Source organism: Ictalurus furcatus, chromosome 3, assembly GCF_023375685.1.
Source record: "Ictalurus furcatus strain D&B chromosome 3, Billie_1.0, whole genome shotgun sequence".
In the NCBI taxonomy this organism is placed as follows: Eukaryota; Metazoa; Chordata; class Actinopteri; order Siluriformes; family Ictaluridae; genus Ictalurus; species Ictalurus furcatus.
In genome coordinates, this window is record NC_071257.1 from 12,153,671 (window position 1) to 12,170,039 (window position 16,369).

The window sequence follows — 16,369 nt, forward strand, 5'->3', positions numbered from 1 at the left end:
AAAGGAATACCACCAAACACCCTCAAACTTTAACAGGCTCATTCCTCCTCTCGACTCATTTCGTCTTTCTCTCCTCATGCTTCTGCCTTCCTTCTCTTTAATCCCAGCCTAGTTTGGACATCTAACACGCTGCTTTTGGCCTTCTGCACGACACTAAATTGTTCTTTTGATTTGCTTGGATTTTTAGAATGAATTAAGGGAACGTGAACTGAACGAACTTCCTCACTGATTATTTAAAGTTATCTATACACAAGTGAGAAAAAAGTGAAGGTGTTTAAAAGATCTAGTTTTTGTGCATATACATTCTGTGCGCTTTTTGTTTTGTATTAGATTGTAAAAGTGCCGAAATGTCAAGGATAATTGCCTCACCTGGTTAAGGGACTGCTTGACCTCTCATTTGTGACCTTTCCACAGAGGGCGATTATATCAAAATGTTCATGCGTGGACGACCAATCACCATGTTCATCCCGTCTGACATCGAGAACTACGATGACGTGCGAACTGAGCTTCCTCCTGAGAGACTCAAACTAGAGTGGGTGTATCCTTTCCAGAACATTCTGCAGCACTGCTCTGCAGTATCTCTGTAGAGACCTGGACTGAGGTCACACATCTCCCCGTTGTTTAATAAGAAAGATGACAGTATGCATTAACACATATGTGTGCAGCCTAGAAAGATTGTCCTGGACTCCGATTTGCTGGATATTTTAAGATGAACCACAACCAGTTACAGCATTTTGGTTTTAAAACCTCCAGAAATGAAACGGGGAGAAATGTAAGGATTTAAGGATTATTTTATAGTTACATTGAAAGGTGATTCATTAAAACTAGACATCACATAGCATATATGAAGAAAAGTCTCAAGTATCCTGTGGAGCGTAACATTTATTAGCATGATATTTATTGATTTTGATTTGAATGATGAAAGTGTATGACATGGGACGTGTCTAAATAAGAGACGGCACTGTAATTGTACTATACAAGGATAAACCTTGTAATGCAACAGAAACAACTTTTACTTTGTATGTAACCATCATGGTTAACTGTAGTAAAATGCGGTGAAAACTCCCACACGACGTTAATAGTGTGATTAAGGTGTATACATGTCTGTAATGCACGTTGATAATGCGACTAAAACAGGAATACTCTACATGTCTTAATTCGATTTGTGTTTACTTCGAGTATGACTTTAGCCGGATTAAGGTCATCAATAATCGCTGTTTACATGGTATTTTCTTAATCAGAGTATTGTTTAATTGGGTTAATATTGGATTATTGTTGTCCATGTAAACGTACTGAGGGTTGGCACGAGCAGAGATACTGTAAGTTAAGTGAAGAGTGACGGTTTACCTCAGTGATGGGACTAGAGAGACAGATGAAAGTGATTACTCAAAGCACCTGTAATTACACATTGTAAACCTATGTAAAGAATTCATTGCTAAACTGTTACTAATGTTTAGTAGATTAAGTGATGCATGTAATCAGAGGCTGGAAGATAAACATTTTGCTTTATAATCATGCAAAGCATTTAAAATAGTGACATCTGACTGTTTTTACTCAGATTGCCACACACCTGACAAATGATAATGATTATTTATGTTGGTGTTGCTTTGCAGCTGTACCTGTTGATCAGGTTTTCCAAGAAAGCTTTCAAACAACACTCCAGTTAAATGTTTCAGCTTATGTGAACCATTTTTCTTTCATGGCTTTCTCTTCCTTGACTCCGTGTGGCAGATACGGCTATAGAGGCCGAGACTGCAGGGCAAATGTTTACTTGTTGCCCACAGGGGAGATTGTCTACTTCATCGCCTCAGTGGTCGTACTTTTCAACTATGAAGAGCGGACACAGCGTCACTACTTAGGACACACTGACTGTGTGAAATGGTGAGATTGAGTTCACTCTGATTCGCCCACCCACACAATGACATCAGCCATAGCTGGCAAATGGAGTGGAACATAAAACACTGACAAGTCACCAGATTGCGTTTGGTTTATAGCACTTGGTCCTGGATGTTTGTGGTCTATCATTTCTGGTTGAAATGTGCTCGTGAAAGATAAGCAGCCGAAGTTGCCGTGTTAAGCACCTTGCGATGCTGTGAAAGTGAGAGCTGTGCAGGAAATAGCTGCTGTGTGGATATTAACCTCTTGGTCTGCTTGCTTATATTTGGGCTTTTCTTTACGTTCACAGGCTAACATAGATATATGTCTATGTATTCCTATCTAATTATATACATAACAGGGCTTGTGCCTTTTTGAAATTATTGCACTTATGTAAAGAAAAAACTATTTCAGTTGATATTTAGGTTTTAGAAAAAGATTAATCGTTTGTTGCTGGGAAAGAACAGATGATTAGTATAAGGATTAGTTTATCTGGGTGCGCAGTGGCTTAGTGGTTTTGCATTTTTGCCTCGCACCTTCAGGGTGCGGTCTCGAATCCTGCTGTCCTGTGTGCGTGGAGTTTGCATATTCTCCCTGAGCTTCGGGAAGGGGTACTCCTTTCCTTCGGGTACGGTTAATGCTATATAACACCTATGAACAATAACCTAATGGGACAAGCTTACTATACACTAAACATATGTAAATATGGACTAAGGTGGGGCACGGTGGCTTAGTGGTTAGCACATTTGCCTCACACATCTGGGGTTAGGGGTACTATGATTTCTTCCCCCAGCCCAAAGACATGCGTTGTAGGCTGATTTGCATTTCCAAATTGTCCGTGGTGTGCGAATGGGTGTCTGGTTGTGCCCTGCGATGGGTTGGCACCTTACCTAGGGTGTCCCCTTCCACATGCCCTGAGTTCCCTGGGATAGGCTCCAGGCTCCCTGTGACCCCATGTAGGATAAATAGTACAGAAAATGGATGGATGCATTAGTTTATCTGATATCTAAAAGTTTCTGCCTTGTACACTTTTGCATAGAACTAAAATAAAATAAAAAATGATTAAATGGCAATTGTCACTCCGTCATATAGAATGCTGTGGAAGTCGCAGTTACAGCTTCATGCAGAATCGAGTCCTCTGTACAGTGATTAAATTGTAAAATGCATCAATATCGTTAAAACAGGGAATCTCTATGATTCTAATTATCTGACCTGCACCCGATTTCTCACCGTTAATTATGCAGCAAAGATGATTGGGTAAAACATATACCTTGAAATCACATTGACCAAATGCTACTCAACACAACTGACACAAATGACTTAGTCCTCCTAGACAATACCTGTGTGTGTCTGTGTGTGTCTGTGTGTGTCTGTGTGTGTCTGTGTGTGTCTGTGTGTGTCTGTGTGTGTGTGTGTGTGTGTGTGTGTGTGTGTGTGTGTGTGTGTGTGTTCTGATTATGCCATTCATTGTAAGTTGATCTGTTCTGTCCTTCTTTGCCTTGGCCAGTCTTGCTGTTCACCCGGATAAGATCCGCATTGCCACAGGACAGATTGCAGGAGTGGACAAGGATGGCAGGGTAAACCAAGCCGTGTTCTCTGTCTCACATTTCAGTGTGCAACAATACATGCTTTGTTTTATACAGGGATCTTTTGTAACATGTGAGCACTGTAGGTGTGAATGGTTTCTCACAGCACCTTTGTGTTCTATTGCTTGCTTTCAAAGGTAGGATAGAAGGGTTTACACATACAGAACCAGAGAGCTCTTCCATTGATGTACATAATTATAGCAACACCTCATAGCACCTGTATATTTTTCCTCTCACACTAAAAACATAACACTTCAAATTTTTTTTAACTGTCATTCTTAACTGAAAATAAAATCTTAAACTCTCTCCCTGTTTGTCTCTTACTTTCTTTTAGCCACTACAGCCTCATGTGAGAGTTTGGGACTCCGTCACGCTGCAAACCCTGCAGATCGTTGGCTTGGGCACCTTTGAAAGAGGAGTGGGGTCCCTTGCTTTTTCCAAAGCAGTGAGTCTATTGTTGTTTATTTTTTCCATTCATGCTATTTTGCATGGTGTGTGTGTGTGTTTGTGTGTGTGTGTGTGTGTGTGTGTGTGTGTGTGTGTGTGTGTGTATGAGAGAGAGAGAGAGAGAACCAGGCTGACAGGTCAGGCTTAGTTGGAGACATGTGGTGGTGTAGAATACCACATAGACAGTCTAATCACCCAGATATTAATGTTCCTTTTTGAACATGTCCCTGCTACTTTTTTTTTTTTTTTTTACAGCTAGAACACACACAAACATGCTCTTCTTTCAACTTTAGAAAGTCTTCTTGAGTTAAACATTATAAAACACAGTTTAAACAGTTTCAGAATACTAATAAGTTAATGCCTGTGCTTTATCCTACCTTATACCACAGCACTTTTGAATTCTTGAATCTAATTGGTCAGAAGGTGTTGAATCATTTTCGATTACAGCACAGCTCAGACAGACTGCAAGGCAAATCTGCTCATATTAATGCATTGCTGTATGGCAGATACTCCAGACAAATGGATTAAAAAAAACATTTATAATGGTTTATATATTAATTTTGAGAGGGAATAAAGAGTCTGGTGAGGGAACTGTGAGTTATTACTGTTATAATGAAAGTGATAATAGGAACTAACTTGTTTCATGGATGCTCCAAAACATTAAAAGTAACTGTAAAAGGTGTGATGTGTCATTCTGTAGCGGTTTTGTTCAGGCCCCCTAGTGGTGTAGATGCCAGCATCTACAGTCTGATTACTGTGCAAAAATAGCTTTCGTATGCAGAAAATAGCAACAATAACAAAAAGTGCAACAACAAAAAAAACGAACAAAAAACCCTAGGAAATTACCATATTTTTCCTGTGGTGCAAGAGGTAAGTGCTGTTATTGGAATGTTTTTTAACCATTTGATATCTTAAGGCAGTGGTTCTCAACCAGGGGGTTTACGGTCATCAGTGTCTGCTTTTCTTAATCTCTAAAATAAAGTGGTCATCTGATGCCCATCATCAACAGGGCAATTCAGATTTATCCCTCAAATGTTAGTATTTGCTGTAAAAGTTTATGGGTTTGAGTTTGCTTAGTTTTTATTTGCATTTAACCCAATTATTAATATTGGTCTTAACTTAATTTTACTCTTAATTCTGCTTTTTGTAATTATATTCTTCATGGTTATTTTTGTCAACTATTATACTCATTTACTTCAGACATTTTGACTCTCATTTGACCTGTAAAACACTTAAATACTAATCAGTGATTAAAGCACTGACTTGACCTGACATGCTCTGATGCATGGAGTCAGTGCCTGAGTACTCTAAGCTACAGCTGTGTTTTGTGTGTGTTCAGGACTCAGGCATCCACCTCAGCGTGGTTGACGACTCCAATGAGCACATGCTGACTGTGTGGGACTGGCAGAAGAAGTCCAAAATTGCTGAGATTAAGGTATGATGGAGGAGTAATATATTGCACGTGGAACCGCTTCTCGTCTTTCCCGCCTCCCTGTTTCACTAACTTCCTCTTTCCGATCATCGTTTTTGTTGTTCCTGTCTTTTGTGTGCTGTTTCCTCTTTATTCTGCTTCACTCTCATAGCTTCCTCATTTTGCTGTCTGACATCAGCTTAGCCTTCTTCCTAACCAGCTCATCCACAGCAATTTGCCTTTTCCTTTCTCTTATCCACTGCCCACACCCCATTTATATGCTTAACCCACTTTCTATATGTAACTTTAGAAACATATCTCTCTCTCTCTCTCGCTCTCTCTCGCTCTCTCTCTCAGACTACTAATGAGGTGGTCTTAGCGGTTGAGTTCCACCCAACAGACGCAAACACCATCGTCACCTGTGGCAAGTCGCACATCTTTTTCTGGACGTGGAGCGGCAACTCTCTGGCTCGCAAGCAGGGCATCTTTGGGGTGAGGACACACTAATATAGATAAACACATGCTCATACATACACTGACTCATACTTATGCAGTGATTCGTGCACTAATAAATGAATACTATCAGATTGTACAAGTATGGGCTTTTATATGATTCAGTGTTAATAATGGGCACAGAGTGCTATACAAATGCAAATACACACAATCCTTGGCTGTGCAATTTGGGCAGACATGTAAAAGAACAAGGTTTCCTTATAACTCTGAGCCATATACTTATACACACATAGAGAAGTGATTGCTGAGGTATTAAAGTTGGGAAACTCTCTAGAGAGCTCACTGTTCAGTTTGATTGGCATTCAAGGTGCCGCAATGCAATTATAAGACAATCCTAGATGCATTGTAATGCCTTTCACCTTTTGTTTTCTACATACCACATAGTTTATTTTTAAACCATTTAAAATTTACCTTTCATTTTTATCCATTGAGAATCACATGAGGTGCAATGTATTTCAAATAGTGTTGTCAGAACAAAGGCCTAAGCTGTAATAATATGATAAAATTGGGCTAGTTCTGAAAGATCAAATAAGGAATACACCATGATGAACTTGTTTCCAACACAATATTTGAGTTGTAATTGGGGTGAAAATATTGCTGAGACCTGGCAACCTGGCACACCAGCGCACATAAGCTCTCTTGGCCATTCTAATGCACAGCTTTTATTTATTGTACTTTTATAATGTTGGATGTTGTAAACCTTGAGACCTGATGTGTCTAGGTGTAAGGCTTTGCAATAAGTGTGCATATTTTTTTTAAAGAAATACGAAAAGCCCAAGTTTGTGCAATGTCTGGCCTTCCTCAATAACGGAGACATTCTGACCGGAGACTCAGGAGGCGTCCTGCTTATCTGGACCCGCAGCACAGCAGATCCGCCACCAGGAAAAGGACTTAAAGGTATTGCATTTTCTTTAGCTATGTCTCTCTGAGATGCTGTCTCACTTTTACACACACCAAAGCTATTACCTGAGCATGTGATTTTGTGTGTGTGACTGTTTGGGTGTGACTGTGTTTGCAGGTCCTAGTCTTCCTGTAATGCTCTAATAGTTTTTGAGGCATGCTGCAGAACTGGATCAGCAGAGTTGTAGTTGAGGACTGCTGCCAGGATTTAAACATTAATCGTGCCTTTATTTGCCCCCTGCATTGTGGGATGTAGTGTTGTTTTTTTTTTTAACACAGTGCCCCCTGCAGGACATGCACATGCATGCCTGTGCACAAACCTAAACACTTTTCCACAGCGCTGCATATTAGTCATAACCCAAAATCTGCAGAAAAACAGGGCAATGGAAATTCCACTTAGCCCTGAACTTAAAAAAAAAAAGTTATTTGGTAGTGTTTCATCAAACAGTTCAAACAATTTATTATTCTGTAGAGATTTTGCATATGTAATGTATTATTTTTTAATTTTAGTATTTGAGTGTCAATGCTATGATAAAACCCTTGGAACTGGATTGGAATTTTTATGCAGGCTTCATTTAAGTGTATGTGTGTGTAAGAGAGTGAGAGAGAGAGAGAGTGAGAGAAAGCGAGAGAACCTCACTAGTAACATTGAGAGCTAAAAGCAGTATCAGTGTCAGGCTGCACAAAACCGCATTAGCCATGAGAAAAATGTGTGGTACTTGATTCCCAGAAATCACCATCTAGGCAATCATCAGCTTTCCTTTAAGCTCTGAACCTGGCTTTCAGATCGTGATCCTGTATTTCATCCAACTATTTTTCTGTGACTGCTACCAGTTACTGTTTTCACTCGGTTTCTTCTTATGTGGTTACTACACTAACACGCCACCGCGCTCGATACTGTACATGATGTGCATGGGCTTACTTTCCTGTCACTGATTCTTAACTGAAACTAAATGTACTTCTGGTACCCCGGCAGGATTGATGCTCTTGTTTACATATTATTTTTGTTTCTCTCTGTCTCTCTGTCTCTCTCTCTCTCTCTGGAGCATTTCAGATCAGCCGTCAGATCAAGGCCCACGATGGCAGTGTGTTTACACTGTGTCAGCTGAGGAACGGCACTCTACTGACCGGAGGAGGTAAAGACCACAAGATCATTCTGTGGGACCACGACCTCAACCCAGAGAGAGACATTGAGGTGGGCCACAAGACAGACACGCTGACACCAAGCGCGCATTCTAACTCGCAGGCAACACGCACGTAAAGACTGTTAGCATTCAGAGAGGGACCTATGATTAATAACCACATCCTGATGTTCTCACACAGACCCACAGTCACAGGCTGTGCATTTTTAAAAAAAAAAAAAAAAAACAACCCTCAAATACATGCTTTAAAAGCTCTGTATAAACATTTGTGGTTCTGCTATTTGTTAGTCTCCATTGAACCTTTTAATAAATTTTTTGCATTGCTGATTTTGTTTTCTGTGCCTCTTCAGGTTCCAGATCAATACGGAACCATTCGAGCCGTTGCAGAGGGGAAGGGTGAGCAGTTCCTTGTGGGCACGTCACGCAACTTCATCCTGAGGGGCACCTTTAACGATGGCTTTCAGGTGGAGGTGCAGGTGAGGCGAGGCATCACTGGCTTTTTTTTTAACATGAAAATGTAACGTAAATTTTCTTTTACATCAGTGCTTGTTCTCTGAATTGACTTTTCAGTGACATCCAAGCCCAAAACCTTTTTGCAATATATATTGTTCAATATACAGTATTTCAAATTGAGTGTTTCCATTCATGTTTGGATTCACATTACAAATTTGGAAATACCATTCACACACCCCCCCCACCCCGCCCCCTTTTTGTACCTTCTCTGCAATTCTCTTAACGTAGTTTAGGAACCTAAAGAGATCGTTGCTTATGCTGTGCATAAACATCTGGCTCAGATATCCAGGCTGAGAGTAGTGGAGGTCTAAAGGGACTTTAGACATCAGTAGGGACTAAAAGCGAAGATGCTTTGAGCAGCAATCCCTGAAGACTGATATGAATCAGAAGCTTATATTCACCTCAGTAGCATTCAGTCTGTGGTTTTCCACAGCGCGTTGGCCACGCTTTAACGCAGATTTTTTTTGCCAGCTATTTTGCTCTAGTGTAAACAGACTGGAGAAAGAATTCCACACACTCTCTCAATGCTGGCCAGTTCTGCCTCTGCAGCTCATATGGAATGAGTTTATTTTAGATGTTTCGCATCTGTAAAATGCGCACACGTATATATTTTTTTTTAAACAAATGACACAAACTAGCATGTAACTGATCGACTTCATGCAGGATAATACAGTTGTGCATTTGTCGGGTGTTCTTAACACACACATTCTCACATCTGCATTCTCTCTCTCTCTCTCTCTCTCTCTCTCTCTCTCTCTCTCTCTCTCTTTTTCTCTCTCTCTCGTCCCATAGGGTCACACGGATGAGCTGTGGGGTCTGGCTGCTCACCCGTTTAAAGACCTGTTCCTCACCTGTGCACAGGACAGGCAGGTGTGTCTGTGGAGCTCAGTGGACCATTCGCTGGAATGGACCAGACTGCTGGACGTAAGAGCCCACATAGCTGTATACATACACACACATAAACAGACTCATGGACTCTCTCGCACATAGACTATGTGGTATATTTCAGGCATTTTCAGTATTATTTTTTGAAAGTTCACGCGGGCCAAATGAAATGACGCAGAGGGGCCCGTTGGCCTTGAGTTTGATATCTTTGATATGATCTTTGATATAGATGATGACCATAATGATGGTGATTTGTATAATCTCTGGCAGGAGCACGGTCACTGCGCAGACTTCCACCCTAGCGGAGCTGTGGTTGCCATTGGCACTCACTCAGGGAAGTAAGTCAGCATTTCTTTTTATCTGCAGCTTCTGCTACTTCTAAATGTCATGCTTGTGTTTATTCTGTTTCCAATGAGCCACTCATTGCCCCTGTGTGTGTACATGCGTGCATGTGCAGGTGGTACGTTCTGGATGCTGAGACTAGGGACCTGGTGGCCATCCACACAGACGGCAATGAGCAGCTGTCAGTGATGCGCTACACTGTGGGTGAGTGACCGTAATGTGCGTGAGACTGTATACACACTTGGGCTCTCAGAATGCAGTTCAGTGTTTGAATGTTTTGGAATCCTTTGTTCTGTGTTTAATTGTCTAATGCAAGTTTATGGAAACGGACATTTCCTAAACAAATGAGCACGGTCACTGGATTTAGAAAAAGGGCTTTTAATAAATGCACATCATTTACTGCATGCTTTATCATGTCTTTTAAAGTTGTGTATCAATTTTTTTAAATCTAAGTCTTGAACAGTTTAAAACAGGCACTTCTTTTTTGTGGTTGAATCTCCAGTGGTGTTTGCTTGGACATATAGCACACTACCCTATGTAGTGAGAATATACAGTGACTAGTGAACAAAAGGCCATTTGGGATTCAATCTAACAGTGTATTGGAGGAACAATAGAAATATGACGTGTAAGTCGTTATAAAATATCAGCAGCTAGAAAACATTACTTAAAATAAAAATTAATATGAAACAAAGGTTTACAGTGGTGCTTGCAAGTTTGTGAATTCTTTCGAATTTTCTATATATCTGCATAAATATGACCTTAAAACATCATCAGATTTTCACATAAAGCCTAAAAGTAGATAAAGAGAAGCTGGTTAAACAAATGAGACGTAATTATTATACTTGGTCAGGTATTTATTGAGGAAAATGATCCAGTATTACATGTCTGTGAGTGGCAAAAGTATGTGAACCCTTGCTTTCAGTATCTGGTGTGACCCCATTGTGCAGCAATACTGTAACTACAACTAAACATTTCCAGTAACTGTTGATCAGTCCTGCACATCGGCTTGGTGGAATTTTAGCCCATTCTTCAGTACAGAACAGCTTCAACTCTAGGATGTTGGTGGGTTTCCTCACATGAACTGCTTCAGGTCCTTCCACAACATTTCTATTGAATGTTGAGGGGATTAAATAACAAGCCTAATCAGGGGTGAAACACAAAACAGCTGAGAACAACGATGTCACATAAGGGAAGCAACTAATAACAATACAGGGACGGAGACAGGACATAAACCATAACAAAACACACGTAAAGAGTAAACAAAGTCAGTGTCTGAGCACGCTGCGTGCTCCAGCGCTTTGCGCAAGATGAAATCGTGACCGTAGATAAGACCAAAAAATGCGTGTTGTAATGTTACCAACCACAAAGTCCTGCATCCTGAGTATTTTCTCATGTTGTCTCAGAAAACTTTGTTACAGCTTTAGCACTGACACTCGTGTCTCCTTCCAAAAATGCGAAATGAACATCTTCACCATAACAAACTTCACCATAACAATTACGCATGTTTTCTTTCCGGTTAGGTGAAACATTCACTATAGAAGTCTCTGTGTTAGTAGTTATTATAAGAGCTGTGGTATTACAGAAAATGAATTAGCATTGTCATGAATCACCTTACTTTCTTTATCTTTTTTTCAGATGGTACACTGCTGGCAGTGGGATCACACGACAACTTCATTTACCTCTACACAGTGTCGGATAATGGACGCAAGTACAGCAGATACGGGAAATGCTCTGTGAGTCTCTTGCTAATGCGTATGCATCTCTGTGTCTTTCTCACCCTTTAAAGAGAAGCAGTAAGATGGCTGTCATAATTTAGAAGCTCTGTGTGTGTAACTCAGCAAAACACTATGGTGTGTGTGTGTCAATGATTTTATGTGCCTCTAAGTGAACTTCTGCTTTACCGAGGTCAGCTGCCTATACGTATATTTCTCCCTTACGTGTTGTAACATCTGACATCTTGATGTGAGGGGATGTATGCGAGTGTGTGTGCCCGAGAGAGAGAGAGAGAGAGAGAGACAGTTGGAGTCAGTGCAGATTATTGTAAAGGACTGATAGAAATAAAATGTTGGTGTCCCATGAGGTGAAGAAATACAGCAGTGGTGTTGCTTTTGGTGTCAGTAAATAAGATATGTGGACTGTACTACAGCAACATATTATTAGCAGCTTTGGAAAGGTCAGTGGAGGCTCGGTTGAGGTGGGTGTTTATGGAGCGTGATACTGGGTCGGCTGTGACCTGCTACACATCTCACTGGGCTGGAACTTTATGAATCCCACCTCTGTTTGACCTGTTTTTCTTTCCTGCTTTCTGCCAGCTTTTTCTCTCTATTGCTCACTCTCTCACTGCCCTGAGAAATTAAGGAGACCGGCAGCTCGAGTCTAATTTTACGATGTACAATTTGAGCAGAAAAGATTTTCTACAGTCCACGCACTGTTCTTTTCACAATTGGACTCAAACCTTATGGAATTTCAAGTCTGATTAAAAGTTCTGGACTTGCAGCTCAGTATGACCGGCAAAATCAAATATAATGTGCTTTTTTTTCTTTTTCTTTTGTTTTTTTTTTTCTCCCCCCAGCAGTTAGTAGAAAACTAATCAGGATGAAATCTCAGTTCACGGAAGTCATCTGTGTTCAGTGTCTGACCTCTGTGTATTGGACGATACTCAGTACTAATCTGAAACATTTTTTATGCCTCTAAACAGAGTCAAGGTCACAGCAAGGTCAAATGACTGAAATACTTTTTCTTTAATAGCTTCCTTCATGTTTGAAGTATAATTTAAGATTATTTGATGCATAACCACAATTTAATATGCACAAATTAATTCAATTCAATTTTATTTGTACAGTATTGTGCTTTTAATAATGGGCAAAGCAGCTATACAGAAATAAACTCATTCAGGATTAAAATTTTAAATGTATGAATGTATCCCTAATGAGCAAGCCAGAGACGATGGGGGTAAGGAAAAACTCCCCGAGACGATAATGAAATAATTAATAATTAGTTTAAATTTGTTAAGAAATGAATAATAAGAAGGACTGGACTTGTTGGCTCCATTGTAGCAGAGCTTTTAATTACTGCAAAACCTGTTTTGCATATGGATATGTTATGGATATGTTAATCTGATCCAAACTGATTTCAGGCCTGTGTTGGTCTGATATGGATGCTCTGTATCAGGCTAGTGCTTTCTTAATCCCCACTACTGAGTCAGGTTTACTGGCATGAAACGCAGGTTATGGTTATTTGCATAGGGTTATGTACTGTGCGTGTGTCTGCTAGTCTGTATGTGGATGCTGTGCTGATGTTGAATGGGAGTGTACAGATGTGGATAAGCAGTGACAGAGGGTCCAGCAAAACAAGCTCGCACAAGATGGAGAGGAACACGAGCCACAGAGGAGGAAAGAGAGGCAATGTGGCGATGTCAGCTTGTGGCTTTATTCACACCAGAGGCTGTATACACAGATCAAGCTAGTTCAGTATACAAATGGAGGGGTCTGCACAGCTGCACAACAGCTGCATATTAAAACAGTGTCTGGCACTGAGGGGCGGGGGCTGGGGAAGGCGTGGATATGTGTGTGGATGAGAGCCAGGCAGATGAAGACGAAGTGCTGTGGTTGGAGTTTCCCAGCAGGCCGATGTTGATGACGTGGGCTAGAGTATGTGGTGATGGAGCGCTGCATGTTGGGTTTATATTTTTTTTATTTATTTATTTATTCCATACAGCTTCATGTGTGAGTGTGCCTGTATGAAGTGCATGCACATGGGTGTATGTAAGAGAACGTGACTGTAGCGGCTTCTGCCCCAGGCTTGGAAAGATGTGCGTGCATTCGTGTCTGTGTTTATGTGCTTGAGTATTTGCACATCAGAAAATGGGAAGCAAACCTATTCAAGTGAATCAAAGAGTATGGAAAATAACAAATCAAGGTTCTCCTCCTAAACTAGGAGTTAGTGTTTCTGGCATGAGAGCCCTTCTGTCTGTCTGTCTGTCTGTCTGTCTGTCTGTCTGTCTGTCAGTCAGTCAGGAGTCAAAAATGTATAATATTTGGCAGCCTAAAAAATTGTTATTTTAAATATGATTTACTAGTTATGAAATCCATTGCTTGCTAAGCCTTCTCCAGTTTAAGAAGCAAAAGTTTCAGCACCCTATACTACACAGGCGACTGTGTACTTCATTACTGGTTGCATTTGCCAGTTTGGTCCAACAGGAATGAAAGCACAGTTGAGCCACTCATTGTTCGCATGTAGACTGAAGAGAATCACAAGTGTGTTCTCTACAGAAGAGATTGTTTCTGTTGATCCTCAATAGTCTATACCTGAGATAGTTCTTAATAAAGCAGCTAGTAACTTGTGTATGATATGTACAGTTCACACACTTCTGTTCATTTTAGCATTGGGTGCTTCCTATTTTAAGGGCTTCTATGAAACGTGTGACACGGTATATTTTGTTTGAAAACACTTATGTTGTGTCCTATACATGTCAGTGTGTGTGAGGTAGGCACGTGAGTATAATCTAAAAACAGCAATAGAGTAATTACGCTCAAAATATCCATTCCTACTGTCTTTAATCCAGATTCCCTCCTGTTTTAATTATCTCATTATCTGCATAAAAAATACTATGGTACGAAAGTTTGCAGTGGAAAACCAGTTCTTAATCAATACAGCAAATAGAAACATAATTATGTATAGCATTTCACTTTGTTTAATTTAAAGTGCTTTCAATGAACATGTGTGCAGAAGAATGCAGATAATTTGATGCACATATTAAACAATAAATCACAATTAATACAGTAACATGACTACACTAATTATTGTTAGGGATTATCCAATATTATAGTACAATACTGTTAGTTATTGATTGTTCTACTGCCTCACTTTAATAGTGCATTTAATACTTGACCCAAGAACAATTACATGCCATATTGTTCTATTAAACTGAATGTGCTTAGAGAATCAGCATTCATATCTCTGCACAGTGGGTGTTTTTGGCTTTGTGGTGTGTTTTTGGCTCTGTGGTGTGTTTGCAGGCCGTTGAAAATAACTGACTCTGACTCTGATTGGTCAGTGGCTTCCTGTATGGGCTGTATGCAGCTTATCAGCGTCTATTGTCTAATTGGTCTTGAGAAATCAGGAAGGAGAGGAAATTGACTTTAGAAGCAGATGAACAGCAGCTGATAACCCTGAATTAACATTTGGTTTTAGATATACTCACATAATGAGTCCCTTAGCTCTGTTGCCATTGGATCACGGACAGATACTTTTGCTTTGTTTCTCACAAATTGATCTATTTTTTTCTACTTTTTTTTCTTCAGGGACATTCCAGCTACATTACGCATCTTGACTGGTCCCCCGACAACAAGTTCATTATGTCCAACTCAGGAGACTATGAAATCCTCTACTGTGAGTGTGCAGCCACAGGAACGAACACACACACATGCAAACAAGCGCACACACCAAACCATGAACATGAAATAAGTCTGAACTTATGAGATAAGTCTGTCACTCACATCGGATCAAACACATTTTTTATTTTATGCATGTGAAATTACTCAACTCAAAATTACTCTCTCTCTCTCTTTTTCTCTCTCTCTTGCTTTCTCTCTCTCTTTCTCACTCACACTCTCTCTCTCCCCCCCTCTCTAAAACACATGCCCACCACACACTTTTTCTCTCTCTCTGTCTCTCCCTCATTTTCTCAATCTTTTTTTTTCCTTTAGGGGACATTCCAAACGGCTGTAAGCTGATTCGTAACCGCTCTGATTGTAAGGATATCGACTGGGCCACGTACACGTGTGTGCTGGGATTCCATGTCTTCGGTCAGTATGATGAGTTTGTGCACTGTGGGGTTTGGCTTGACTTGTAGGTATTCTTAGGACTGGTTTCTTAATTATGTGTTTTGCTCTGTGTTTAGAGCTGTTTCGAGTGTGTTACTCTGCTGCTTACTATCCAGTTGTTTTCTCCCCTCTTTTTATTGCTACTCTTATTCTTCATTTGTTTTTCTCTCATTTGACCTCAACAAGTTTTTCAAGCCTGCTCCATGTCTAGACATGTTGGTTTGGTGACTGCAGTTCAGCAATAGCTGAAGCAGGGAGCAGTAACCGAAGCAGGGACACACACACACACACACACACCTCCACATATTTGAGCTCTTTATTGGGTTGGAAAAACAGTTTGCTAGTGATTTGCAGATTCCACTTCAGCCAGCCAGAGGGAGAGACACAGTCACTGATAGTATCTTCCAGATTTCCACCACTGAGCTTAAGTGTGTGTGTGACCTGATTCAGACAGAGATCCTAATAGAGATAGTAATGTCTAAACTCTATATACTGGGGTCCTCCTATTAACTTGAATAACTAGAGTCTAGAGTATGTGACACTTGTTATTCGAGCTAATAGAAGGACCCCTGTATCAGTGTACATTCATGCTTGTTGGTGTTAGATGTCCACCCTCGTGTGGTAAACAATGCTAAACTCTGACTCTGTGTATGTGTTTTGTGTTTGTTGTGGAACAGGAGTGTGGCCGGAGGGTTCAGACGGAACAGATATCAATGCTCTGGTCAGATCTCACAACAGGAAAGTCATCGCTCTAGCAGATGATTTCTGCAAGGTGCATCTGTTCCAGTACCCCTGCTCCAGACCTAAGGTCAGTGCCAACATCCTAAAAGAGTCAGCAGAGATACTACACGAGATGTGTGTCTCATCATAATAGCATATTCACTGTCATTAATTTAAAATTGCCTTTACTAGATAGGTTTCCAAAGGCGG

General features: G+C 40.4%; 1 protein-coding gene across 2 annotated transcripts in view; it reads left to right on the plus strand.

Moving 5' to 3' along the window:
• LOC128605396 (echinoderm microtubule-associated protein-like 4) overlaps window positions 1–16,369 on the plus strand; it is a 107,009-nt gene that overhangs the window by 82,363 nt on the left and 8,277 nt on the right. For both annotated transcript variants that reach the window (XM_053620797.1, XM_053620796.1), the window contains exons 8-23: window positions 415–538; window positions 1,732–1,881; window positions 3,383–3,452; window positions 3,796–3,906; window positions 5,248–5,343; window positions 5,677–5,811; window positions 6,594–6,729; window positions 7,779–7,927; window positions 8,225–8,350; window positions 9,180–9,311; window positions 9,543–9,610; window positions 9,730–9,818; window positions 11,250–11,347; window positions 14,918–15,005; window positions 15,323–15,421; window positions 16,117–16,247. In XM_053620797.1, coding sequence (XP_053476772.1) covers window positions 415–538; window positions 1,732–1,881; window positions 3,383–3,452; window positions 3,796–3,906; window positions 5,248–5,343; window positions 5,677–5,811; window positions 6,594–6,729; window positions 7,779–7,927; window positions 8,225–8,350; window positions 9,180–9,311; window positions 9,543–9,610; window positions 9,730–9,818; window positions 11,250–11,347; window positions 14,918–15,005; window positions 15,323–15,421; window positions 16,117–16,247 — 1,802 coding nt within the window. The remainder of the gene's footprint in view (window positions 1–414; window positions 539–1,731; window positions 1,882–3,382; window positions 3,453–3,795; window positions 3,907–5,247; window positions 5,344–5,676; window positions 5,812–6,593; window positions 6,730–7,778; window positions 7,928–8,224; window positions 8,351–9,179; window positions 9,312–9,542; window positions 9,611–9,729; window positions 9,819–11,249; window positions 11,348–14,917; window positions 15,006–15,322; window positions 15,422–16,116; window positions 16,248–16,369) is intronic.